The sequence below is a fragment of the Phyllostomus discolor genome, chromosome 1, assembly GCF_004126475.2.
Source record: "Phyllostomus discolor isolate MPI-MPIP mPhyDis1 chromosome 1, mPhyDis1.pri.v3, whole genome shotgun sequence".
NCBI lineage: Eukaryota > Metazoa > Chordata > Mammalia > Chiroptera > Phyllostomidae > Phyllostomus > Phyllostomus discolor.
This window is the reverse complement of record NC_040903.2, coordinates 9,154,425-9,181,180: the sequence shown is the minus strand read 5'-3', so window position 1 is coordinate 9,181,180 and position 26,756 is coordinate 9,154,425. Positions and strand designations below refer to the sequence as shown.

The following is a 26,756-nucleotide window of genomic DNA, read 5'->3' as shown; positions in this document are numbered from 1 at the left end:
GCCGTGCAGAAGCTTTTGAGTTTCAGTTACTGGAGCATAACATAGCACATTCTGACTATCAGGAAATTGGTACCCAGATGGAGGTAGAGTTATGACAATGGAAAACCTAAAATATGTGGCTGTGACTTACACACTCAGTGGATGGTGGCAAGGAAACTATTGTGAAAGCCTGGAAATTTAATAACCCATGTTAGCTGTGGTACAATATTTGCTAAAACTATTCACGTGAGTCTCCCATTCTTCTTCTTCACCGTGTTCATTCTGTTACTGTCCCACCATTGTGTGTTGAATATGTGTGTACATGCATGTGTGTGTAAGCAAAGAAGACTGATCCTTTCTCTTTTCAGGTCTCTATAACAAGAGAGGCTTATTCCTGTTCTAATATAGACATTATTATGTTATCACATATAGAATCACCCCAAGATCCTGGAGTTTGAGATAACCTCCATTACTAATTAGAACTTGTGGGTTGTCTCACTTGTGATAGGGGTGAGTGCATTTTTGTAGTGTAAGGAGAATGAACTGTACATTGGTGACTAGAAAGACGGGTTGCAGTAATCATTGGTGCTGTTCACCCGTAAATTCTGGTTATCTTTCTTCTTGAGCAAATAGTAGGATTATACTTCCAATCTTCCCTTGAAGACAGACATGCCTCTATAATTTGCTTACCTATGAAATGTGAGTGGAATTGGCTTGTATCATTTTCAGGAAGAGACAGTTTGCCATTCATCTTCCTTGGGTCTATCCTGCAAGCAGGGAAGTTATAGCGAGTGGGGCCTTCCTAAGCCATCTGGTTGCTTGGTGACAATGACCTGCTGTGAAGCTCCACTCTCTAGGTCCCCCCTAATTTTGGATCCCTTGTCCAAACTGCTTGTTATTACATAAACTAACCCATAAACTTAACCCATCCTAACTAATGTAGATTACTGTGAAAGTCATCAGGAAAGCTACAAATGCTGATCATCTTGGCAATTAATTATCGAGTGGAATCAGTAACTGAAACTATCCACTGATAATTCCTAAAGCACCTTCACAAAGTGATTTTTTACTTGCTTTTCCAACTGTGAACAGTACTAAACTGAGAATTCATAGTCGTTTCCAGGAAGAATTAAAACATTTCCCGCATACTTGTGCATCAATTTCCAGCAATACACAGAACTTCTCAATAAACTTTTGGTTCGCCCCCTGCACATATAAAGAAAGAAATACATGCACAACTGTTGTAGTGCAAAAGTCAAAAATGTCATTGACGTTGATACGCGTATTTAATGAAAAGTTCTCTCTGAAGAAGAAAAAATATTTGCCCTAGCACTGTGTAGAATTAATTCATCCCATAACATTTGTAAAGTCCTAAATGCCATGCCACGCACTGTACTAGGGTCAGGCAAGTGAAACATGTCACGGACAGAAGTCTCAACGGGTCGCTGTTTTCCAGGAGTTTACATTTTGAGGATGATAAAAAGTTTCCCCTTTGGGGGTTTTCATCCAGTCACACCCAATTCCCCCGTAACTGAGTTTCAGTGAAATACGCCCCTAATCCTTACACAAATTCTCAGTTTCCGAGATCTCTTCTCCCTGGAAACTGATGTTACTGCAGAATCTCTCCGGTTATTCGGCAGTTATTTGGCATGCAGTCTAATGACCAGCTCGCTCCATCATTGCAATAGCAGAATGACAATGGTCCCCCAAAGTTTCCAACACTTGGTGCACAAAGTGCAGCTTGAACCGTCAAGGAGCGGTCAAGCCTTGCGGTTCTCACGGCCCTTCTATCGCTGAACTTAAAGAAGCTAAAGCTGCTGGGTCAGACGGGGCAAGGCGGGCAGAGCGCAGTTCTGAGCGCAGGGCGTTAGCGGCCAGGTTCACTAGAGGCGAAACGCAGAGAAGTCCAAGGCCAGTCTACGAGCCCGACCGGTCTACGAGCCCAAGTGTGGAGGGAGAACTAAAGAGTGCCCATCCCTGCTGGACTACAGGGACCAGCATTCACGGCGCCGCGGCGTCCGGCAAAGTTCTGGGACTCAGGCGCAATGGAGACTGGGAAGTGAAGTCTACGGGCAGCCCGAGTCGCGTCGGGAAGGCAGGAGGGAGGAGTTGTCAGTCCGCTCCGTAGCGCGCCGGTTCCTGGCCGGGCTCGGAGGTTCTAGCCCTCGCTCGGGTTTTCGCGGGCGGCGGGAGCTGTATGGCTCGCTCGAGTAAACTCCAGGGGGGAGGAGGGAGTGGGAAGTGGCAGGGGGGCGGGGTCAGCGGAAGCGGCAGGTTGCTTCCTTCTCCTCGCGCTCCCTCCCCGCCTCTCCCAGAGGGAGCGGTTGGGAGGGGGAGGGCAGGGCCGAGGGAAGGTAGTGACACGTGTCAATCAACCCCCCTCCGGGGGGCGCGCGCTCCGGGGCTCGCGCCGAGGGCTCGCGCCCCTGCCTCGTGCCTGCGCCGCTCGTATGTAAATGAGGGCGCGTGACGCGGGACGCAGATGGACAAGGGAAGAGAGAGAATGGCCGCTGCCGCCGCCGCTGCTGCCGCCGCCGCCGCTCAGTGCCGGAGCCCTCGGTGCGCGGCGGAGAGGAGAGGATTCCGGCGGGAACTCGACTCCTGGCGCCACCGCCTCATGCACTGTGTAGGTAAGACAGACAGGGGCCGGGGAGCCGGCCCCGCGCGACGACAGCTGCCGCAGCCCCGAGGAGTTTGTGGCTCAGGGGTTTAGTTGAATCTCCCGTTCGGGTCAGTTCAATGGGGGAGCGAGATGGGAGCGGCGGCGGCGCGGCGGCCCCGGCGCTCGCCTTTTGTCTGGGGGCTCGTCGCCCGGCGCGGTCTGCGCTCCCTCCTCTTCCCCTTTTTAGCTGTTGGGCTCCCCGGGAACTGTTAGTTCGGACCCGCTCGCCGAGCCCCGGGGGGAACCGCTCGCTCGCGCTGTCCCCGAAACTCCGCGGCGCCCCTCGCCGCCCGCGTCCAGCCTGTCAGGAGGGAGGGAGCGGCCCAGCGGGTCCGCGGCCGGGCGGAGGGGAGCCGGCGGGGGAAAGGCGGACCGGTCCGCGCCCCCGCCGGGCGCACACACACCCCCTTGTCGCTGCCGCGGAGCGGGCCGGCGGCGGCAGCCGAGTTCCAGGGGAGGGGGACCCGGGCGATCCCCCGGGCGCTCGCGCTGCTGGGGCCACGGGTGGGCCGGCGGGGGGCTAGGGGCATTGGGGGCGTCGCCCGAGGGGCGGGGGCGCCCTACTCTGCCCTCTCGCGCTTGGCGGCGGCGGCGCGGTGTGTACCCCTTTAAGAAGGAGCCGCTCGAGCGCTGACGGTTGGGATTTGAAGTTCTTCCTCCCTCTTTGGAAGTCTGGACGGCGGGGGTGGGGGTTAGGGGGCTGTTGCCATAGCGATGACACCCTCGACCCCCTTCTCCTGGTGGACGCCCCGACGACTCGGGTCCTCTTTTACTGTCATGTGATGGACCCGTGCCCGCACAGACACTCGCATTGCCCTCCCCGCCTCCCATCCCATTCTCCTGCCATCCGTCTTCCCTTTCGGTGGGGGCGGAATCGTTTCTGCTTCAAACTTCTGGGCTCGGGACTGTCATTCTACGGGTTGCTCGGGGTGGAGGGAGGTGGTGGGGACCGCCCGACCTTGCCGCTGTTTTGTCAGAGTGGGACGTTGTGCTCGGAGCTGTTATCCAGCAGGTTGGTTTAGGGGGCAGAAAGGGATCGACACGGGTAATGGGATGGGGTGTGTTTTGCGTGTTTGTTTTGGAAAGGTGTCTTGGGAAGGAGAGTAGGGGAAGACGGAAGAAGAGTGCATAGTGGCAGCAGCTTGCTTGATTGGCGATTAAATCTTGGCATTGGGAGTTAAGGCACTAATCCTAGTGCCTTAAGAAAACGACTCTCTTACCTTGTTTCCATCTCTTCGGGCGCCACTTCGTGCCCTTTCACACCCCACCCCCCTTAAATTTGTTTGGTTAGGGCCTGAATAAAGATCTTCCTTGTTTTTCACCAGTGAAAGGGAGATCGCAGTAGGATTAAACTAGTACAACTTCAACTCAGAAATGTGCGCTGCAGAATACGGTGGACATAGGAAGACGTACGAGAAGGAAGACTACTCTGATTAGGGCATTTAAGTTATGTTCAAGCAATTTACTGTTTACCCTTAAAAACATGTTTTGGTCTTATCTAAGGAAACGTTCTGGTAAAAAGGCTTTAGTCAAGTATTCATAAGTGGTTTTAGTTCTTTAAAGAAATGTAGGGAAACCTCAGGGTATTCTTAATATAAAATTTTTAAGCTAAGTGTTACTAGTGCTTCCTGAATACAAAATGGACCCGTTTTCATAATTGCTTCTGTAAAGATCTCTTCCACTGACGGCCTGCTTAGAAATTGTTGAATTCCTTGAGTGGGAATCAGGCAGGGTAACAGCATTGTGACACTGGCCCGCGGTGTTATTGTGTTAAGTTTGCCTGAGGCAAGCAGTGATTTGAGGTATCTTTGGTCAATTTTATAGTTTTGAATATTTTCGGGTTTTTTTAATCCTCTCATCTTGCTTCTTTAGATACATTAAGTATGGCTCTGAACTCAAAATATACATGCTTTTGAAAAATAGTCAAATTTTAATTAAAGACAAAATTAATTAGATTTGATGGGAAAAAGTACTTTCTGCCTTACCTTCTTGGATACTTGAAGTAGGATTGGGAAACATTGAAAATTGAGTTAATGCTGTTATGTATAATATGCAATCTATGTATTATATTTTTAATGTAATATATATTTGTACTGTATTTGAAGGAAAATTTTTAACTGTATTTGAGAGTTGTTTCCCAGAGAGCCAGACCTAGTCAGGAGACCCAATAAGACCCATCTAATACTTTGTTTTTGTCATTGTTATTTTTACATAATTAATAAAACTTTTAAACAGGATATATACTTGTTGATTGGGTTTTCAGTACCCTATACGTGAAACACCTATTCATACTGTAAACTGGGATTAAATGAACTTTGTATACTTATTTTAATTTACCTTTTGCTATTAATGTGCCTATATTCAATATTTCACTTTGTAAACGTATTTGTTAATGCCATAGTCTTTTTCCTTTTCATGTTTGTATGTGTGTTTGTATATACACACACACACACACATTTCTGTATTGCATATTCAGTGCTCTTATGGCTTGAAATCATTTTTATAAAATACCCTTTCTGCCTTAGGGGAAGAAAATGATTCAAAAGTGTTATTTTTAAATGAGATAAGGAAATTGTAAGCAGGGTTGTACAGCAAGTAAGTATTGAGCCAGTAGTGAAGTTTTAAATCTCAATTCTTAGAGTTAGTCTTTTATAGTAATCTGATTCATTTCTTTTGTAACATACACAATCTAATTTTATGGGGGGAAAAGTTCATCATGCTTGTAGTTACCTAAGATATATAACTCTTGATAAGGAAAATTATGTTTACCTTTCTCTATTTGTGGAACTCATCTCTTCTGATTCATGACTATGATTTATTTCTTTTTTTATAATTTAATTGAAGAGTTGTCCTGTAAGCTCTATATCCTAATCAGTACCTCTATTTACAGTGTGGTGCTTATTATAATTTGATTATTTTTCTATAATCATCATGTTCTATAATTTTGAGTTTGCTCATCTAACATGTTTTCCTGCTCATTGGATACATTAAATAGTGTTCTAGTGCTTGGTATAATATTGCGATATAACAGATATAGTACTGAATCTTGTGGAATATATAATTAGTAAGTGGTAAGTTACAAATTTGAAACAATGTAAAGTCCAGAAGAAAAATGCATTTTTGTAATTTTAAATATTAGCAGAACTTGTATGGTCTATTAGAATATTTGATTTGAGAGATAAGCCAATTTTTTTGTTTTTGTTGTTTTGAATTTTTTACTTTTAATTTTGATATACTTTCAAACTAGAAAAGTTGGAAGAATAATACAAGGAACTCCTATATACCCTTACTCACATTCACTAATTATATTGTGCTGCATTTGCTTTATCCTTCTTGCCTTATATTCATATTCTGTCCATCCATCTTATTTCAAAATAATTTGCGGGTAACTTGCAGATATCGTACCTCTTTACTCACAAATTCTTCAATGTATATTTCCTAAAATCAAAGACTTTGTTTTACCAGACCATAGTGTGGTTGTTAAACCCTGGAGATTTAACATTGACATAATACTGTTATTAAATTTCAATCCACATTCAAATTTTATCTCTCTGTTTTATCTGTAAGCTCTTCCCTTAATCCAGGATTGTGTATTGCAATTGGTCGTCACATCTTTTTAGTCTCTTCTAATGTGGACCACTTTCTCAGGTTCTCTTGTATTTCTTAGCCTTGACAATTTTTGAAAAGTACAGGATAGTTATTTTATAGGATGTGTCCCAATTTGAAGTTGCCTGTTGTTTTTTCATGATCAGATTGATTTTGCATTTTTGTCAGGAATAGCTGTGAAGAGAGATGTCCTGTGCTTCTTAGTACACTATATCTTGAGGTTCATGTTGGCTTTGAAAATTTAGTGAAAGCATTATTCTCCATATTTCTCCCTAAAAGTTATCATTTATCCTTTTGTAGTCAATGTGTAATTTTGGGGAAAATACTTTGAGAAATAGGATATTTATATACCTTCATCAAAATTTCATCCACAAGGTTTTTTTAAAGATTTTATTTTAATTTTTAAAAGATTTTATTTATTTATTTTTAGACAGAGGGAAAGGGAGGGAGGAAGAGGAGAGAAGCATCAATGTGTGGTTGCCTCTCCCGTGCCCTTGCTGGGGACCTGACCCACAACCCAGGCATGTGCCGGACTGGGAATTGAAGCTGCGACCCTTTAGTTCTCAGGGCAGTGCTCAATCCACTAAGCCACATCAGCCAGGGCTTTTTAAAAAGATTTTTTAAAAGATTTTATGTATTTATTTTTAGAGAGAGGAATGGAGGGAGCAAAACATCGATGTGCAAGAGAAACATTGATTAGTTGCCTCGCACAGTCACCCCAACCAGGTACTGGGCCACAACCCAGGCACGCGGGTGACCAGAATGGAGCCTTTCAATTTGCAGGAGGCTCTCAACCAGCTGAGCCACACCAGCCAGGGCTCACCCACAAGCTTTAACATCCATTCATGATTTTGTAACTTCATTATTCCTTCCATAGTTAGTAGTTGATCTTCTATAATAAAACAGTCTTTCCCATATCCTTCACTGTTTAGTTAGTTAGTTATTTTTATCACTATGAATTCATGGATTCGAATTTAAGCAATGCTTAAATTCATTACTGTTACTATTTTTTTTCTATGTTGTCCCAGTTTGGTCAATGGGAGTCTGCCTCGTCACCCTAGTTCCAGTGTTTTGGGGGTTTTTTTTGACAAACCATACCTCTTCTTAACCTTCCCCGCCCAATGATTTTTTTGATCACTTCCTGCCAAAACAACATATTCCAGGTTCATCCTTTATTTTACCTTTCCTATCCCTAACATCAGCCGTCTATCCAAGAAACCCCTCATTCTTTTGAGTAGAAAATACATTTAGATACCAAAATCTGAACATTAGGTTTCAGGATTGTTTTTAAACCTTATTTTTCTGAGATGGAAGCTAATAAGCAGTGTAATTAATTTGCCTAAGGTTGAAACAGTAAAACAAAATGATGAAGGTTTGGTTAGAGTTATTCTGTAAACTCCAGAGTCTTTCCTACATCCCAGCATTGTGCAGTAGAAATATGATGGGAGCCAAATGTGTAATTTAAAATGCTTTACTAACTGCATTAACAAAACAATTTTAATTAGCCTGCTATACTCAAATATTTTAGCATTAAGACTTATAAACTTATTAATAAATATTTTACATTCTTTTTTAATATTGAGTCCTTGAAATTAGGTATTTTACATATATAGCACATCTGAATTTGGACTAGCCGCATCTCAGGTGCTAATAGCCGCATGTGGCAAGTGGCTCCCGCATTGCATCAGACAATGTAGTTCTGTAGTGTAGTGGCTCCAGGCAGCTCTTAATTACCATGATACCACTTATTTCAAAACTGTTGATAAGAACCACATCTATAGCTTAATTAATTTCCCCCAAATTTTTTATTTGAATAGTGTAATGCCTATGTTTGTGTCCTTGATTTACCACTTACAGTGTGGACAATTTACTTAACCTATCTGTACTTCAGTTTCTTACCTGTAAAGTGAAGATAATAAGCTCATTTGAGAATTAATCGTGTTGATATGTATTAATTTGTACCTACACATAGAAAGCATTCCATAAATGTTGCTAGTATTATTTACTTATATAGGTTATTAGCAGATTTGAGCTTTACAGTTTTGCCAGTAGATTTTTCCTGGTGGGAATGCAGATGAACAATAAAAAGATCATGAGGTATATTAGAGGAAAAGGTAGTAAAAGCATAGATGATATGTATTCTAGGGTATTATAGAGCCAGAGTCATAGCGGTTTAGAATCATAGAATATCACTTAACCTAATCGTGGCTTTTTGTGTACGAGACCAAAACACAGTTGATGCCTTCTTACATTCTAAGGAATATTTTGGCTTTGTAGTAATTGAAAACAAAACATTAATTTAAATTTTATTTTAAAGTCTTGGCTGGTGTAGCTCAGTGGGTCGAAGTAGACCAAAGGGTCGCTGGCTCAATTCCCAATCAGGGCACATGCCTGGGTTGTGAGCCAGGTCCCCAGTTGGGGGCATACGAGGGGCAACCATGTATTGATGTGTCTCTTTCTTTCTCTTCTTCTCTCTCTCTAAAAAGTAAATAAAATCTTTAAAAAGAATAAGTTTATTTTTAAAAATTCATGTGTTATTAAAGCTACTCTTTGTTGGTATATGTTCTCCATTTTACTCTTCCTGTTAACCTCATCACTGTCTTAGAGCACTGTACTCTGCAAGTGTTTGTTGAGTACACTTTCTTCCAAACTACATGCCCCGTCTATAATCAGCAGTATCAATGTCAGAGAATATTCGTTTCCTTTATTTTTAACCTCGGAAGAAGTTGTGGTAACACTTCATAGAGCTAAAACACTTAAAGATGGGACAGCCCAGGTAAATAAAATTCTAGATAATCAGCCCAACACCTCTTTCTGGCTGCTGCTTGCTTTCTACTTTTTTGGTTTTCTGCTACCCTCTAGCTCATCTTCTCACTCTTGCAACGTAAATCCCAGAAGAGTAGATTTACTTAGAAATCTGGATTTGATGAAGACTGGTATGATAGGTCAACTACCCCAAAATCTTGGTTGTACAGCTACTTTTTTTCAAGCACTAGCGGATTTTTTATCCACTTAAAAAGATGTAAATTATGGTACTGCTTAATAACATATACTAGACAAATGGGGTGTATGATGATAATGAGTAGTTGAATGCTTAAGACATATATCCAGATTTCTTTGTAAAATAGGTATATCAATAGATTTTGCATGTACAATTTGAAATTCTGAGTATTTCTGGATTATTTTATACTTGGAAGTGTAAAATTCTGCTACTTTTAGGACCCAGCAACGTGGGAATTTCGTGTTTTTACAGATGTTAGATTTGGGATATGGGCTGGTTGGAACATAGTGTAGCCTCCCTTTTGCATGGGACTGTCTCTTCATGTCTGTGCCACTTTCCTTTGGTTAGCTGCATGTATATCGCCCTTCCGGCTTGGCCGTGCACTCTGGCAAGCAGGTGTTTATTGTGTCATGTAGGTCCCCCTGACTTGTGTGATTTTCAGCCCTGGTTCTTCTATCACAGTGCAGCCCTGGGAGGAGCAACAGTGGCATGTAGCTATTTGGATATTCAATTTCTTCTTCTTTATTAGTAAATCTAATCTTTCAATTATACATCCTACTTTTTTATGTATGGAGTTTCTTTCTTGATAATATTCCCTCCTTTTGGTGTACATGTGGCCAGCATTCATGGGTGATAGATAACAGTTAGAGCACCAAGTTCATAGGTTCAACATTTTGGGGACCCATTTAATTTTGAGTCCGTACTTGGGGCTGAATGTATCATTAAGTAAATCTTTCAAAAGTTTTTTTTTTTTTCACCACAGAATATAGATAAGAGAATGTGAATAGGCCCAGACCAACCTACTGCTCCCACTAGGAAACTAAGGTAACGAAATAATGCCATATTTGTATTTGAACAATAGCACTTTGTTTTTAATTAAAGCTAAATAAAAATTTTGGTTTGAAGTCCTAGCCGAGTAGCTCAGCATAAATAAGTGGAACAACAAATTGATATCTGTTTGTCTGTCTCTCTCTCCTTTCCCTTCTCTCTCTAAAAAATGTTTTGAGAATTTTTGTGTTTTCTAGAAAATATACAATAAAGAATCACTTTTCTAAATATCTTCTCATTTCCTTTTATAGTTTTCCCACAATTGGCAACAATGCTGTCCTGCTTACTTATATTTGCTTCTTGTTTTTCTTTACCCTAATGTGTTGCCAAGTTATTACTTTCTTTAAAGTATCTCCTGGATTCAGTTTTTCTAATAAAGTAAGTACTTGTGCAGATTCAGGTAAGATTCTGGTTTATGTCAATATCTGCATTGCTGGTTTTACTGTCTTTCAGTCTAGCTTATAACCTGCATTTAATCATTGTTTGAAATAGCTGCTTTGAGATTATAGTTTACAAAGCAGTAGTATCTCCCATTTGTCCTTTTTCATCAAGTAAAAGCCCCTACCCATACTCAGTTAGTTGACCACAGTCTACCAGACTGCATCTTCCCTATTTGTTTTCCTGCTTGCTTCTGTAGACAGCCCGACCATTTGCGTCTACTTTTACTTCTCTGTTACGTACATTTCCCCAAATTCTTGAATATCTTTTTAGTTACTCCTTCTACCCTACATACTCAGTCACCTTTATAATTCACTTGCAACCTAGAGTCTTAAGAAAAGTATTTGTTGAAAAACAAGTTTGAGACCCTTTCTCCATTAATTCAAATTGCCCAGTTCTTTCCTGATGGATAGGGGCAAGGTGTAAGTATAGAGGAAGTAACTTTATCCAGTAGTCTTCATATTTAAGTAGTAATCCACTTAGTGACAAGGCACTAAGCCTTCCCAAATGACAGAGTGAAGAATTGAAAGAACACCATTCCTTTCTTAATCTCCACCATCATAACCTGAGGCACAAGTCATTTCACCTTCCACAGATGGAAATCTGTCAAACGAGGATAATATCTGTCCTGAAGTGTTCACTATTTTTTTATGAAAGATGCTATAATACTTATGTAGTGGTAGTTTCTCAGCTGAAGATATAAATTAGGGAATTATCAGCATGCAAATAGATAAGATTATCCAGGGGTAAAAGATAGTATAATGATAGGAGTAGAGTACTCAGTGCCTTGCCTTAAGGACTCTTAATTTTTTAGGCAGAAGAACAGCCTAATAGTAAGGCCACTGAATTTTTACACTAAAAGTAAGTCCATTGGCTAAGTAGAAAGCCAGGCGAGAGTAGTATCACCAAATGTAAGAGAAGTGCGTTAAAATAAGGAGGGATTGTTACATGTTGATGAGATGTGTACCATGAAACAGGGACCTTGACTAAATTTTAGCAGAGTGGTGTGAGAATCGAAGCCATATTGTAATAGGTTAGAAAGTAACTAAGATGTGTATCAGTGGAGATAACATTTATGGTAGATTACTCATTTGAGAAGATACATTTTGAGGAAGAACAGATAAAGCAGCCATTCAAAGAATCTGGGGTCTAGGGATGTTTGTTTTTTTAGGTGGGAGATACCATTTACAATATTAAGTAAGGTGGGGAATACTTTTATGAGTCAGTAATACTCATGATGCCCTGGCTTGTGTGGCTCAGTAGGTCGGGAATGGTTCCCTGAGGCGCCTGGGTTGCGTGTTCAGCCCCCAGTAGGGGTGCGTGCAGAAGGCAGCCAGTCGGCGTTTCCCTCCCTCTCTTTCTCTTCCCCTCTTTCTGGAGTCAGTAAAAGAAAAGAACACTTTAAAAATATTATTCATGATTATTTCATGTTATTAATTAAGCTGAGACTTGATAGTAACAAAATACTGAGTCAGATAAATTAGATGAAAAATAGAATGGCTTTGGTTTGAATCATTAAATGTGGACCCTATATTTATCTCTTATTTTTCTCCAAAAGTATTTTACCAGCTAAGTTCATTACTAAGATATTGTATATGTGGCATTAGTGTGGTACACATTTTAAAAGAATGATTTTTTAAACTAATTTACTGTGGCAGTCAAGTATTTGGAGTCATATTATGTGCCGGTTGATTGAGTTTTTTTCATGTGGTGAGGACTTTAAAGATTTGCTCTGAGCAACTTTCAAATATGCAATACAGTATTATTATTAACTATAGTCACCGCGCTATACTTTACGTCCCCAGGACTGACTTACTTGTTTTGCTATTGGACATTTGTACCTTTTGACCCCATCACCATTTCACCTGCCCCCTGTTCCCTACCCCTGGTGTAATCACCAGTCTGTTCTCTACATCTATGAGCTTGGTTTAAAAATATTAGTTTTTTTGATGATAAGCTTGCATTGAAGAACTGGACTTGGAACTGATGCCAAAATTAGACATTGGACTTCTTTACCTCCCTATTCCCCTTGACGGAATTCACCAGTCTGTTATAGACAGTGCTGCTGAAGCTGTGGGCCTCTTCTAAAACACAGGACACTCTACCCCAGTGAGTTTACCCGGTGATTTGTTTATTGGTAGGTATGTCTGTCTAAGCAGAGTGAGCAGAAGGGTTGGCCATGCATGAAAAATGACCTTTAAAACATTAATCCGTCCCACTACAAACAACAATCAGGATGTTGCCAGTGTTAGTCATTTCTCTTTCCTTTGGGAGGACTGAATAAGAGGTAGAGAAAAGGGCAGAAGTTTTTTCCAAAATATTTCCCCCAAGCGTGTGATGTGTTGGAAAAGGTAAAAAACTGTGGGTTGTGTAAAATATATATAAATTTTATACATTATATTAAAATATATATTATTTATATGTTATATAAAAATATAAATATATATATTATTTATATATATTATATATGTATAGTCTACACTAGAAATAGGGTTTAGACTTGGCTTTTAAAGAGCTCACAATTATCAGGGATGTTAAATATTAGAGTTGGTACAATATAATGGAAAGGCAGAGGGGGGAGCGATTAATTTTGATTTGAAGGATCTGAAATTACTAGGCTTCAAAAGATTGAATGCAAGTAGGATTCCAGCCCTTTTTATTGTAAAGGGCTGGATAATAAATATTTTAGGCTTTGAAGGACATATGGTCTCTAATGCAACTGCTCAACTATGCTGTTGTAGCACAAAAGCATTACATAAATGAATGAGCATGTCTGTGTTCCAGTAAAAAAAAAATTTACTTACAAAAATAGGTGGATTTGGCCTACAGGCCACAGTTTGCAGATCCCTAAGTTAATTGAAATGATGCAGCAGGAGAGTAGGTTGGAGGGAACAGTCAGAGGGGTAGAATGAGCAAAGGTATAGACGCCTAAATGATGATGTATTCTGAAAATATCCAGCAATCTAATATTGGAATATAGGTGGGAGTAGGAAGTAGGACTGGAAGTATAAATTATGGCCTCTGCAAGGAGGAAATTAAGAGCCTTTGAAGTTTTTTTTTAATGGGTAATGAGTATGATCAGATAAGTCTGCTTATTTTCATTTTGAACATCTGCTGTTGGTTCAGGTTTGAGGGGTTTCTGTTTATAATAGTTTTAAAGAAGCTCAAAATTGAATTAGCCCTTTGTCAAAATTGGGAAAATTAGCAATCTATTATATACTTAATACATTAATTAAAATATTAGATTGGTGAAGTACTCTCAAATGATGCTTTTCTTTTCTAATTAGACTCTGAACAACTTGGAAAAGAAAACAAGGAGAGAGATGGAAACCAAAATGTCACTTCTATTACTAATAGAGGCCAGGTTAGAGGGATAGCTTGGCGGGAGAGTCGGGTGATCTATCATAGGCCAACTTACGCACAGTCCTAGGTGTACTAGGGAAGGAGAGCAGAATATGTGCTCTCCGCAGGTGTGTTCTCCCAGTAGCTCGCTACCAAGGGGAAAGGGGCAGAGCTAAGCTCTGTCTTCTCAGTTCTTCCTTCCAAAGTTGGGTCAGTCGTTTCACTTCCCTAAGGGTGAAGAGAGGGCTCAGATTGTTCTTACGAAGCATCATTCCTCATAGAAACCAGAAGCAAGGAACAGGTGTTCTAACAATTAAAGCTAATTTTTGCAGTTAAATTGGAGGATAAGTGTACTGAAAACAATATGACTGTTATTCTACTGAAAATAAGTCAAACTTACCGTTCTAGATATTTTTAAAAATATGTAATTCTAGTTGTGGCAGTGACTGTATTTCTTAAATTTCTAAAATTAGTAGTCTTTTTTTTTAAATGAACTAGATTTTCCACAGGTATGTAAGATACTTAAATAAAATGCATGTTTGGCTAGAAAAGAAAGGGAAGAACTTCTTTATCAATTGACTTTTTAGATTTAGAAGGAACTATTTTAAAAAAACAAAGCACTGTTTCTTTAAATGGGAAAAGCAGATACTTTGACAAATAGATAATTCTATTAATTAATTCTGATGATGGGCACTTGTGCAGTTTATTCACTGGTGTCTTTCTTTAAAATATCGTTTGTTCTTCCTGTCCTCTTTCCCTTCTTTGCTGAACAGTTTAGGACAAAAACCATCAGGAGGAACCAAACAAGAGTAAGTGTCCACACTGGGTGGGGTATGTGGGAGGGGGAGCCATGTCCTTTTGGAGGAGTGGGATATCAGAGCCTGTCAGGGGTGAGGAGGGTTGATGGAGTTGTGAGGGGTCAGGAGCAGTCCGTATAGGAGGGCGTGTTGGAACCCAAGCTGGGTCAGTGTGGTATATGTGAAGAAGAGCAGCCTGATGTGGGGGGAGGTCAGGTGTCCCAGTGAGGGTGCATCCAGACCTGCACAGGGTAAGAGTGTGAGGAAGGCATCTACTTGGGGGTGGGGGTGGGGGCGGGGGCGGGGGCAATGTTAGGGTGTTGGCAGGCTTCCCCAGACAAGAGGGTAGGCTGCTGTGGGTGTGTTGAGGCTCAAGTGGGCTGAGGATGGAGTGCATGCATAAACGCATCTTAGTGCAAGATACTAGAGTCTGAGGGTGGGAAGAGGAAAATATCCAAGTGGGGGGTAAGCACAATGTGGAATGTTAGGACTTCAACAGGATGAGAAGTGGTGCCGAGCATGAGGAACTGGGGCCCAAACAAAGAAGGTTAAATGCGCAGAAGAGGCATGAGAGTATTGAGCCAGCTAGAGAGGGATTAGGAAAGCATCCATGCAGGGGTGGAAAGGCAGCCACATGGGAGACTGGTCAAATAAACAAATATTGAAGATGTGTGAGCCGTGTCTCTCACTGTCTAAGAAGTGTTATAAATATGGTAATGGAGAAAAATTAGAAGGCTTTTTGTAGTGTTGGATTGGAAATTGGAGGTGTTAGTGTGAAATCATGGTTTTCATTTTCTCTATAGGGAAAGATACAGAAATATAGAAATAAATGTATGTGTATACAGTTGACCCTTGAATAATGTGGGGGTTAGGAGCCCTGACCCCTTACACAGTCCAAAATCTACATATAGCTTTCGACTCCCCCAAAACTTGACTACTAATAAGCTACTGTTGACCAGAACCTTACCAATAACAATCAGTTAAAACACATTTTGTATGTTGTATGTCCATCATACTGTATTCTTACAATAAAGTAAGCTAGAAAAAAGAAAATGTTATTAAGAAAATCATAGGAAAAATACATTTACAGCATTTATTTAAAAAATCCATATATAAGTAGACCTCTACGGTTCAAATTCATGTTGTTCAAGTGTCAACTGTATATACACACATACCCTACATTGTTTATGGAGAAGGGGCCTAGGAGCAGTGAGCATGATGTATCATTGTTAATTTCTTGATTTTAATGGTAGTATTTGTAGGAAGTATTTTATTAAAGAATTCAAGGGTAATGGGACATCATGTAGACCATTTACTCTCAAACGGATAGGGAAACAATTTTTTAAAGTATATTTTATTGATTATGCTAGTACAGTTGTTACACTTATTCCCCCTTTCCCCCTCCAGCCGGTACCCCCTATTGGCCTCCGGCAGTTGCCCTCCTAACTCGCATCCATGGGTCATGCATATAAGTTCTTTGGCTTCTCCATTTCCTATACTGGTCTTAACATCCCTCTGTCTATTCTGTTACCTGCCAATTTGACCTTCTTAATCCCTGCTCCTTTTCCTCCATTCTACCCCTTCTCCCTCCCAACTGATGACCCTCCAAATGATCTCCATATCTGTGATTCTGTTTCTGTTCTGCTTGTTTCCTTAGTTTGTTTTTTAGATTCAATTGTTGATAGTTGTGAATTTATTGCCATTTTAATGTTCATAGTTTTTATTTTCTTTTTCTTCATTAAGTCCCTTTAACATTTCTTATAATAATGGCTTGGTAATGATGAACTCTCCCTTAGCTTTACCTTGTCTGGCAAGCACTTTATCTGCCCTTCAATTCTAAATGATAACTTTTTGCTAGATAAAGCAGTCTAGGTTGTAGGTCCTTGCTTTTCATGACTTTGAGTACTTCTTGCCAATCCCTTCTAGCCTGCAAAGTTTCTTTTGAGAAATTAGCTGACATTCTTATGGGAACTCCCCTGGAGGTAACTAGCTTCTTTTCTCTTGCTGCTTTTAAGATTCTCTCTTTATCTTTGACCTTTGGCATTTTAATCATGATGTGTCTTGGTGTGGTCTTCTTTGGGTCCATCTTATTTGGGTTCTCTATGCTTCCTGAAGTTGCCTGTCTGTTTCCTTCAGCGAATTTGGCAAGTTTTTTTTTTTTTTTTTCTTTTTTTTTTTTTTCAGATAAATTATCCATTCCTTGCTTTTTCTTTTTTCTTTCTGGCACCCCTATGATTGTACTGTTGGTACTTTTGAAGTGTCCCAGAGGCTCCTTAGCCTGCCCTTGTTTTTTTGGATTCTTTTTTTCTTCTCGCTGTTATGGCTAAATGTGTTTTTTTCCCTCCTTATGTTCAAAAATATTGATATGATTCTCAGCTTCATCCACTCCACTGTTGATTCCCTATAAATTGTTCTTTATTTCACTTAGTGTAGCCTTCATTTCTGCTTGGGTCTTTTTTATGCTATTGAAGCACCCAGGAAGTTCCTTGAGCATCCTATAATCAGTGTTTTGAACTCTGAATGTGATAGATTGCTTATCTCCATTTTGTTTAGTTTTTTTTTCTGGAGTTTTGTTCTGTTCTTTCAGTTGGGCCATGTTTCTTTGTCTGCTCATTTTGGCAGCCTCCCTGTGTTTGTTTCTGTGTATTGGGAAGCTGCTTTGACTCCCTGTCTTAGTAGCGTGGCCTGTTGTAGAAAAGCACACCAGTAAGGTAGATGGGGTAGATCTGTGTGAACCAGGTTGATGAAGTCTCTGATATGGAGTTACCACTCTATGGCCCTATTTGGGAGGAGGCTCAGAAAGGGGACAGTGTCTGCTACCTGGCCTCTGGAGCCTTGTCTAGGAGGAAGCTGTTCTCTGGAACTCGCCCTGATGCCAGACACTTCAGTTTCTCCCCATATATTACTGGTGCCTTTCTAGCTGCTGCCCTGGTGCTGGAGTCTAAAGGGAGTGAGTCTGCATAGGTCCTAAGTCCTTTGCAGGCCGTTTAAAAGAAAATGCCTGAAAATCCCACAGTTTCTTCTGTCTCCCCAACCCCCACTGGTTTTTACAGCAAAAATTATGGAGACTTACCTTCCTGGCATTGGAACCCTGGGCCAAGTGGTCTGAGTGGGGCTGGGATCCCTTGCTCCCAAGGTATCCCTCCCAATTTTTATCCACCAACGTGAGTGTGGAACCACCCATTCCCTATCTCCATATGTCCTCTTGACTACAGATCTCTGCCCCTCTTACCTGTATGGATGATTGTGACTTCTTTAATTCCTTGGTTGTCAGACTTCCATACAGCTCGATTTTATGACAATTCTGGGTAATAGTAGTTTTGTAGTTGTCATTTTTGTCGTGGTTGTGCAAGGAGGTGAACTGTGTTTACCTATTCCTCCATCTTTGAAAAATAAAGTATCTTACCATACTTAAAACATATTTTATAAATTTAAGACTGTTGCAACATAAAAATAAACATTTAAAAGGAAAGTCATAGCCCTGGCTGGTGTGGCTCAGTGGATTGAGTGCCAGCCTGCAAATGAAAGGGTCGCTGGTTTGATTCCCAGTCGGGGAACATGCCTGGGTTGTGGGCCAGGTCCCGGTAGGGGGTGCATGAGAGGCAATCACACATTGATGTTTCTCTCTTTCACTTTCTCCCTCCTTTCTCCTCTCTAAAAATAATAAATAAAATTAAAAAAATAAAGTTACTATATTTAAAAATAAAAGGAAAGTCATTAGTTTAAATAGTACATTCTCTTAAATTAATTGCTTTCAGCCTTTGAGACCACATAGTAGTATATAAATTGTCATATAGACTTATCAACACTGAGTTGCCCTTTGAAATGATGACAGCTAATATTTACTGAGTGCCTACCATGAGTCACACTCAGTCCTTTTTGGATCTATCCAAAGCCTCTGGGATTTTGCATATTCGCTTTCTCTTTCTGAAGTTTTGGTATCTGCTCTTTATTCCTTCTTTTTGTAAACTTTTTTAAAAGTATAACTGTATCAGAAAAAAGTATGCAGATCATAAACTCATACTTCAGTGAACAAAGTTAACATGTTCTTGTAACCACCACCAGATCAAGAAATAGAACCCCCTAGAAGTCCTCTCATACCTCTTCCCAATCAATAATTTCTCCCTTGTCCCCAAATGTGGATAATCTGACTTCTTAACACCATAGATTAGTTTTGCTAGTTTTGTGAAGCTTTGTTGAAATTGAATTACATGGCATTCATTCTCATGTGTCTAGTTTCTTTAACTCAATATTATGTTTGTAAGAATTATTCCTATGGTTGCCTACAGATGTAGTTTATTCATTTTCATTGCTTCATAATATTCTAATATGCAAATATGTCATAGCTTTTTTAATCTGTTCTTGTTTTGACAGATATATGGGTTATCTCCAGTTTACATTATTACAAACAATACAGTTGACATTCTTATACATTACACACTTTTAATTTTGATTCAATTCCTGGAATATATTTCAACCTTATTTTAGCTAACCAAATTTCACTTTTTCCAGGAATCCTTTCCTAGCCTCTCTAGGTTTGGATTTGGTACCTTCCTGTGTGTACTGATAATGCTCTATTCTTCTTCTGTCATAAACATTTATGCTATAATTTTCACAAAAGTTGACAGTTTATGTGTATGTGTGTAAATATAAAATCATGTTTTCTCTTTCCCCGTCATCTTGGTACACATTGAGTATTTAAATGTTTGAATGAGTTTTCTAATACATTCACTCTTCCATTGCTAAAAAATAAAAATAAGCATAAATACAGGGTGGGCAAAAGTTGGTTTATAGTTGTTTGTATGAAAAATAATTAATAAATAACAGTACAAGAATAAATTTTGTTTTACTTACAATTGTAAACCTACATTTGCTCACCCCTGTGTAATGGAAATTGTTCTCTTTCTTTTATTCTCTTTATTTAGATGTGCAGAGGTACTTTAAAATAGATTATTATCAAATTATGTTAACATTTTTCAATATCAGGCATCTGTGTTGTCCCTTTTGTAATTTTGTTCTGCTATACAGCTGTTGCGTTGAGTGTTTTTTGCAATTTCTTAAATAATTTGTGTCACATTTAATATATAACCTTATTTGTGTCAAATAATATTATTTGTCCTTTGAGGGTGGTCTTGAGTTTTGAAAATAACCAAAAGATTTGGAGCAAAAAGGGAATTTTATGAATGATAAATTATCAAAAGTGAGTTGAAACTTCAAGATACATAGATTCTCCTCCTTGCCCCCATCACTTTGTTGCTTTCAAAGCTTGCTTTTATAGAATTAAATCAAATTAAGTCACTGAATTCAGGTAGAGGTAAGCCACTGATATAAGCGAGAGTTTGTAGTATATTGTGCTTTTGAGTTTCTTGAGCCTTTCAAATTGCTTATTTTTGCAAGTTATTTCTCTTGTACTTAATTTATACTTGAGTATAATTTAATTTGTAAGAGTGTTTTCTTTTCCATTTTAGCCTTTTTTATTATGAATTTGTCTTCTCCAAAATTAAAATGTTCATCTTTGCTTTAACCACCATGCCCCTTACTAACTCTCACACCCCCTCCCTCCCACCCCTCAAATAAATAATAATAATAATAGTGTACCTTCTACCATCTTATTTCTGTGTGTTAGGCTTCACCGCTCTATTCTTGCTCATCTCAGACATTCTATATAATACTTATTGATCTTGCTTGCTGCTTTGTCTTTCTTCCTCACTGAACTGTGAGCTTAAGGCACATATTTATTAGAAGTTTAACAAAAATGTTTTTTGAATATATGAAGACTTTGTCACCTATTTTAGTCTTTTCTAAAGCACTCGTATTTTACACAAATGCCTATTTTTAGTCACCTTTCTTATTTCAAACCTCTGCTACCTCTTTATTGGAAAAAGATGGCTCCTTTCTCCCTGTAGCCAAATATTCTGTTAGGCCATGAAATTTGACTACATTTATTAGATAAATCACTACTAATGACAAGCTTTATGGATAATACAGAGTCAGTAATAATTGTTCTTGTTGTCAAGTAGCTAAACATTCCAGCTTCCTTTCCTCCATCAAAAAGAAAGAAAGGAAAGAGAGAACAGTGAATAGAAGAAAAATGTCTCAAATTAGAGTGGATATGTACATAGAGAATGTGATGCTGGTAACAATGAATTCTGATAAATAAGATTGGAAAAGTCTTTTTGATAAGCATTTAGATCCCTATTTGTTGTATATTAGTCTGTGCATTTTACACATGAACAAACTGCTGCTTAATATGGTTAGTTGCTCAGATAGTTGTAAATCTGAAAAAAAAATGTTTTAGATTTGTTTGGAAGACATGACACTTGACAGACGAACAAATTTGGGGAAAGGCATTTCAGATAGACAACATAAGCAAAAGTTCGGATGTGTAAGCATAATGAGTTAATGGTTTCCTATGAATGGAATGCAATTTACATATGATGAAGTGCTGTAAAATGAGGTTGGAGAACAGGCAGGGGCTAGATGAGGGAAGGCCACATATACTATCTTACAGCATCCTATAAGTGGTATATACCCCCTGGGCAGTTAGGCAGAATTAGCAGTTTTATGCTATTTTAAATGGGGAAAGTTGATTAGAACAGTGATTCTTATATTCATTATAAGAACCTTGGCAATCAGAGAGATATTCTCGTAATCTTCAAATTTTCTATACTGCTCAGAATAATGTTCAGTAGAGGTGAATTTTTTTTTTTAATTTTTAAATCATTTTAAATGTTATTCTATTACAGTTGACCCAGTTTTTCCCCCTTTGCTCTCCTCTCCCCATCCCGTCTCTGCTCCCATAGTCAATTCTCACACTCTTGTCCATGTCCATAGGCCATTCATACATGTTCTTTGACCAGTCTCTTCCCCTTCTTTCCACCCTTATCCACCCCTTCCTGCACCCCTCTGGCCACTGTCAGTCTGTTCCATGTTTCCATTAAAGTGCTTCTATTTTGTTCATTAGTTTATTTTGTTTATTAGATTCTTCTTATAGGTGAGATCATTTGGTATTTGTCTTCTACTAACTGGCTTATTTCGCTTAGCATAATACTCTGCCGTTCCATCCATGATGTCACAAAAGGCAGGAGTTCCTTCTTTCTGCTGCGTAGTATTCCATTGTGTAAATGCACCACAGTTTTTTGATCCACTCATTCACTGATGGGCACTTAGGCTGTTTCAAGTTCTTGGCTATTGTGAATAATGCTGCTGTGAACCTAGGGGTGCATATATTCTTTTGAAATGGTAATTTGGGGTTCTTAGGGTATAATTCCAGTAGTGGAATTGAGGCAGTTCCATTTTTAGTCTTTTGAGGAGATTCCATACTGTTTTCCACAGTGGCTGCACCAGTCTGCGTTCCCAGCAACAGTGCCCTAGGGTTCCCTTTACTCCCCATCCTCGCCAGAACTTGTTTGTTGATTTGTTTATGAAGGCCAGTCTGACAAGTGTGAGGTCATCTCATTGTGGCTTTAATTTGTATCTCTCTGATGGCTAATGATATTGAGCATCTTTTCATATGTCTATGGGCCATTTGTATGTCCTCCTTGGAGAACTGTCTATTCAGGTCCTTTGCCCATTTTTGAATTGGATTGTTGGTCTTCTTGATGTTGAGTCATATGAATTTTTTATATATTTTGGAGAGTAAACCCTTGTCTGATGTATCACTGGCAAATATGTTCTTCTATTTGATGGGCTCCCTTCTCATTTTGATGATGGTTTCTTTAGCCGTGCAGAAGCTTTTTAGTTTAATGTAGTCCCGTTTGTTTATTTTTTTCCTTTATTCCCCTTGCCCTAGGAGATATATCAGCCAAAATATTGGTACGTGGGATATCTGAAATTTTACAGCCGGTGTTTTCCTCTAAGACTTTCATGGTGTCACCACTTATATTTAAATCTTTGATATCCAATTTGAGTTTATTTTGGTATGTGATATGGTATAAGTTGGTACTCTGTTTCATTTTTTGCATGTACCAATCCAATTCTCCCAATACCATTTATTAAAGAGGATATTTTTACTCCATTGTATGTGTATGCCCTCTTTGTCAAATATTAATTGACCATAGAGATTAGGGTTTATTTCTGCGGTTTCTATACTGTGCCATTGATCTGTGTGTCTGTTCTTATACCAGTACCAGGCTGTTTTGATTACAGTGGCCTTGTAGTATACTGGTAGTTTGATATAGGGTATTGTGATCTCTCCTACTTTGTTTTTCTTTCTCAAGATTGCTGAGGTTATTTAGGGTCACTTCAGGTTCCATATAAATTTTTGAAATTTTGTTCTATATCTGTGAAATATGCCATTGGTATTTTGGTATTCCAATCCATGGACACAGTATATGCTCCCATTTATTTGTGTCTTCCTTAATTTCTTTCTTCAGTGTTCTGTAGTTTTCTGAGTATAGGTCTTTCTCCTCCTTGGTTAAATTTATTCCTAGCTACTTATTTTTCTTGTTGCTATAGTAAATGGAATTTATTTCCTACTTCCTGTTTTGATATTTCATTGTTGACATGCAAAAATGCCATCAGTTTCTGAATATTGACTTTGTATCCCACTATTTTGCCAAATTCACTTATTAGTTTGAGCGGTATATTGGTGGAGACTCTAGGGTTTTCTCCATACACTATCATGTTGTCTGTGAAAATGAAAATTTTCTCCCTCCTCTCCAATTTGGATGCCATTGATTTCTTTTTCTTGTCTGATAACTGTGGCTAGAACTTCTAGTACTGTGTTGAATAAGAGTGATGAAAGCAGACACCCTTGTCTTGTTCCTGATCTTAAGGGGAAAGCTTTTAGTTTTTGCTTGTAGAGTATAATGTTGGTTGTAGGTTTCTCATATAAAGCTTTTATTATGACGAGGCATGCTCCCTCTGTTTCCACTTTGCTGCATGTTTCATCATGAATGGATACTGGATTTTATCAAATGCTTTTTCAGCATCTATTGAGATGATCATGATTTTTTTTGTCCTTCATTTTCTTTATATTGTGTATTATGTTTATTGATTTGTGAATGTTGTACCATCCTTGCATTCCTGGTATGAATCCCACTTGACCATGGTGTGTGATCTTTTTGATGTATTGCTGAATCTGGATTGCCAATATTTTGATGAGGAGTGAAAACGCATACATGTTCGTCAGGCATATAGGCTTGTAGTTTTCTTTCTTTGTTGTGTCTTTATCTGGTTTTGGAATTAGGATGATACAGGCCTCATAAAAAGAGTTCGTGAGTCTTCCCTTTTCTTGAATTTTTTTGGAATAGTTTGAGTAGGATAGGAGTTAGTTCTTCCTTAACTGTTTGGTAGAATTCACTTGTGAAGCCATCCATTCCAGGTTTTTTTGTGTGCTAGAAGTTTTTTGATTGCTGCTTTAATTTTACTAGTTGTTATTGGTCTATTAAGGGTCTCTGCTTCTTGATCCAGTTTTGGAAGATTGTATGTTTCTAAAAATTTCTCCATTTCACCCAAGTTGTCCAATTTTTTTGGCATATAATTATTCATAGCAATTTCTTATACTACTTTGTATTTCTGTGGTATCAGTCATAATTTTACCTCTTTTATTTCTGATTTTACTTATTTGGGTCCTCTCTCTTTGGTAAGTCTGGTTAAAGCTTTGTCAGTTTTGTTTACCTTTTCAAAGAACCAGCTCCTGGATTTATTGATCCTTTGAATTGTTCTAATCTCTATGTCCTTTAATTTTGCCCTGATCTTGATTATTTCCTTCCTTGTACTCACTCTGGACTTCGTTTGTTTTGTTCCTTTTGTAGATGTAGGGTTAGATTGTTTATCTGAGCTTTTTCTATTTTTTAGATAGGCCTGTATTGCTATGGACTTCCCTCTCAGAGCTGCCTTCCCTGTGTCTCATAGGTTTTGGGCTGTTGTGTGTTCGTTTTCATTTGCTTCCAGATACTTACGATTTCTTCCTTGATCTCATTGTCAACCCATTCATTATCTAATAATATGTTATTCAGTCTCCATGTATTTGGATGTGTTTTGAGTTTTTTCCTTGAGGTTGGTTTCTAGTTTTGATCCATTGTGATCTGAGCATATAGTTGACATGATTTCAGTTTTCTTGAATTTGTTGAGGCTTGTTTTATGTCCTACCAAGTAGTCTGTCTTTGAAAATGTTCCATGTGCATTTGAAAAGAATGTATATTTTGCATCTTTGGGGTGAATGGTTCTATATGTATCAATTAAGGCTGTTTGATCTAGAGTGTCATTCAGTGCCACAATATCCTTTATTGATTTTTTGTTTGGAAGATTTATCCGTTGTTGACAGTGGAGTGTTAAAATCCCTTACATTGACTGTGTTGTTGTCAGTATCTTTCTTGAAGACCTCTAAGATACTCTATATATTTAGGTGCTCCTATGTTGAGTGCATATATGTTTACAAGGGTTATATTGTCCTGTTGGTCTATTCCCTTAAGTATTATGTAGTGACCTTCTTTGTCTCTTTTTATGGCTTTTATTTTGAAGTCTATTTTATCTGATAAAAGTATTTTTTCCCAGCTTTCTTTTCATGTCCATTTACTTGGAATATGTTTCTTCTATTCCTTCACTTTCACCCTGTGTAGATCTTTTGTTCTGAGGTAGGTCACTTGTAGACCGTGTATATGCAGGTTGTGCTTTCTTATCTATTCAGCTACCCTCTGTCTTTTGGAGCATTTATCCACTTATGTTTAAAATTATTATTGATAAGCACTTGTTCATTGCCATTTTTTCCATACCTGTGTTCCTCCCTCTCCCTCTCTCCTTATCTCTCTCCCTCTCCTGCTGTCTCTCTTCTTCCCTCCCTCCCCTCCCCGCTCTATTTCTTCTCCTTTTTATAGCAGTCCCTTTAGCATCTCTTGCAGTATTGACTTGGTGGAGATGTACTCTTTTAGCCATCTTTTGTCTGGGAAACTCTTTGTTTTGCCCTTCTAAATGACAGCCTTGCTTGATAGATTAGTCTTGGTTGTAGCCCTTGCTTTTCATTACCTGGAATGTTTTATGCCACTCCTTTCTGGCTTGTTGTGTTTCTGTTGAGAAGTCACCTGATAGCCTTGTTGGAGCTCTCTTGTATGTTACTAGCTGTTTCTCCCTTTCTGCCTTTAAGATTGTCTCTTTGTCTTTAAAATTTGCCATCTTAATTATGTGTCTTGGAGTAGGCCTCATAGGCATCTTAATTATGTGTCTTGGAGTAGTGCTCAAGATGAACATCTTGTTCATCTTGATTGGGACCCTGTGTGCTTCCTGAATTTGCATTACTTTTTCCCTTACCAAGATAGGGAAGTTTTATCTCATTTTTTTCAAACATCCCTTGCTCCTTTCCTTCTCCTGATATTCCTATGATGCAAATGTTATGTTTCACGTTGTCCTGAAGCTCCTTTAAACTATCCTCGTTACTTTTTAGTCTTTTTTTGTTGTTGTTTTGTTGCTCTGACTATTTCTTTCTACCTTGTCTTCCAGCTCACTGATTTGGCCCTCTGCTTCATCTATCCTAATTTTAATTCCTTCTAGTGTATTTTTCATTTCAGATCTTATAATCATTTCTTCAGATATTTTAATCATTTCTTCCTGGTTCTTATTGATAGTTTCAATGTCCTTTGTCATGCTGCTTAATTCCCACTAATTTCCTATTAGCTCCCATAAAGTTCCTTGTAGTTCTCACTGAGTTTCTTGAGGAGGTGAATCTTTAAGGTAACAAATTTATAGTTTTGAATAAAACATTTTTCAGTTTATGACCTGAGTATATCAAACCTCCAACAAATTTACAGAGTAATATAATGTACATCCAAGTACCTTACATCTTACAGAATAAAACATGGCAGATGGAATTGAAATTCTCATCTGTCATTTGCCACTCCCATTCTGCTTCCCCTAATCTGTATGTCCTTTTCTGTTTGTGTCACTCTTCTATAAAGCATTCATAGCCTACATTCTATAAGTTATTTCAATGCAAGAGTCAGATAGACTTTATGCACTAGGTGTCTTTCACAACAGTTGTATATTGAGTTTTTCTGCATTTGATTTTAAATGCTTAACAAAGCTTATATTTAAATTACATGTTTCTTCCTAAAACATTACTCCATATTTTGTCTTTTTATCTGTATATAAATCTAGTTGTTTTACC

General features: G+C 38.9%; 1 protein-coding gene across 18 annotated transcripts in view; it reads left to right on the top strand.

Annotated features, from left to right (window-relative positions):
* The first annotated feature begins 2,253 nt into the window (after positions 1 to 2,253).
* LCORL (ligand dependent nuclear receptor corepressor like) overlaps positions 2,254 to 26,756 on the top strand; it is a 127,571-nt gene continuing 103,068 nt past the window's right edge. For 2 of the 18 annotated variants that reach the window (XM_036019101.1, XM_036019064.1), the window contains exons 1-2: positions 2,480 to 2,609; positions 10,012 to 10,073. Coding sequence is in view for 6 of the 18 variants with exons in the window: in XM_036019053.1 (XP_035874946.1) it covers positions 2,462 to 2,609 (148 nt within the window). In the remaining 12 variants the exon portion in view is untranslated. Of the gene's footprint in view, positions 2,610 to 3,198; positions 3,654 to 10,011; positions 10,074 to 12,985; positions 14,666 to 26,170; positions 26,324 to 26,756 lie in introns of those variants that run through there. The other 16 variants (XM_036019108.1, XM_036019089.1, XM_028505727.2 and 13 more) reach the window with 15 other exon arrangements.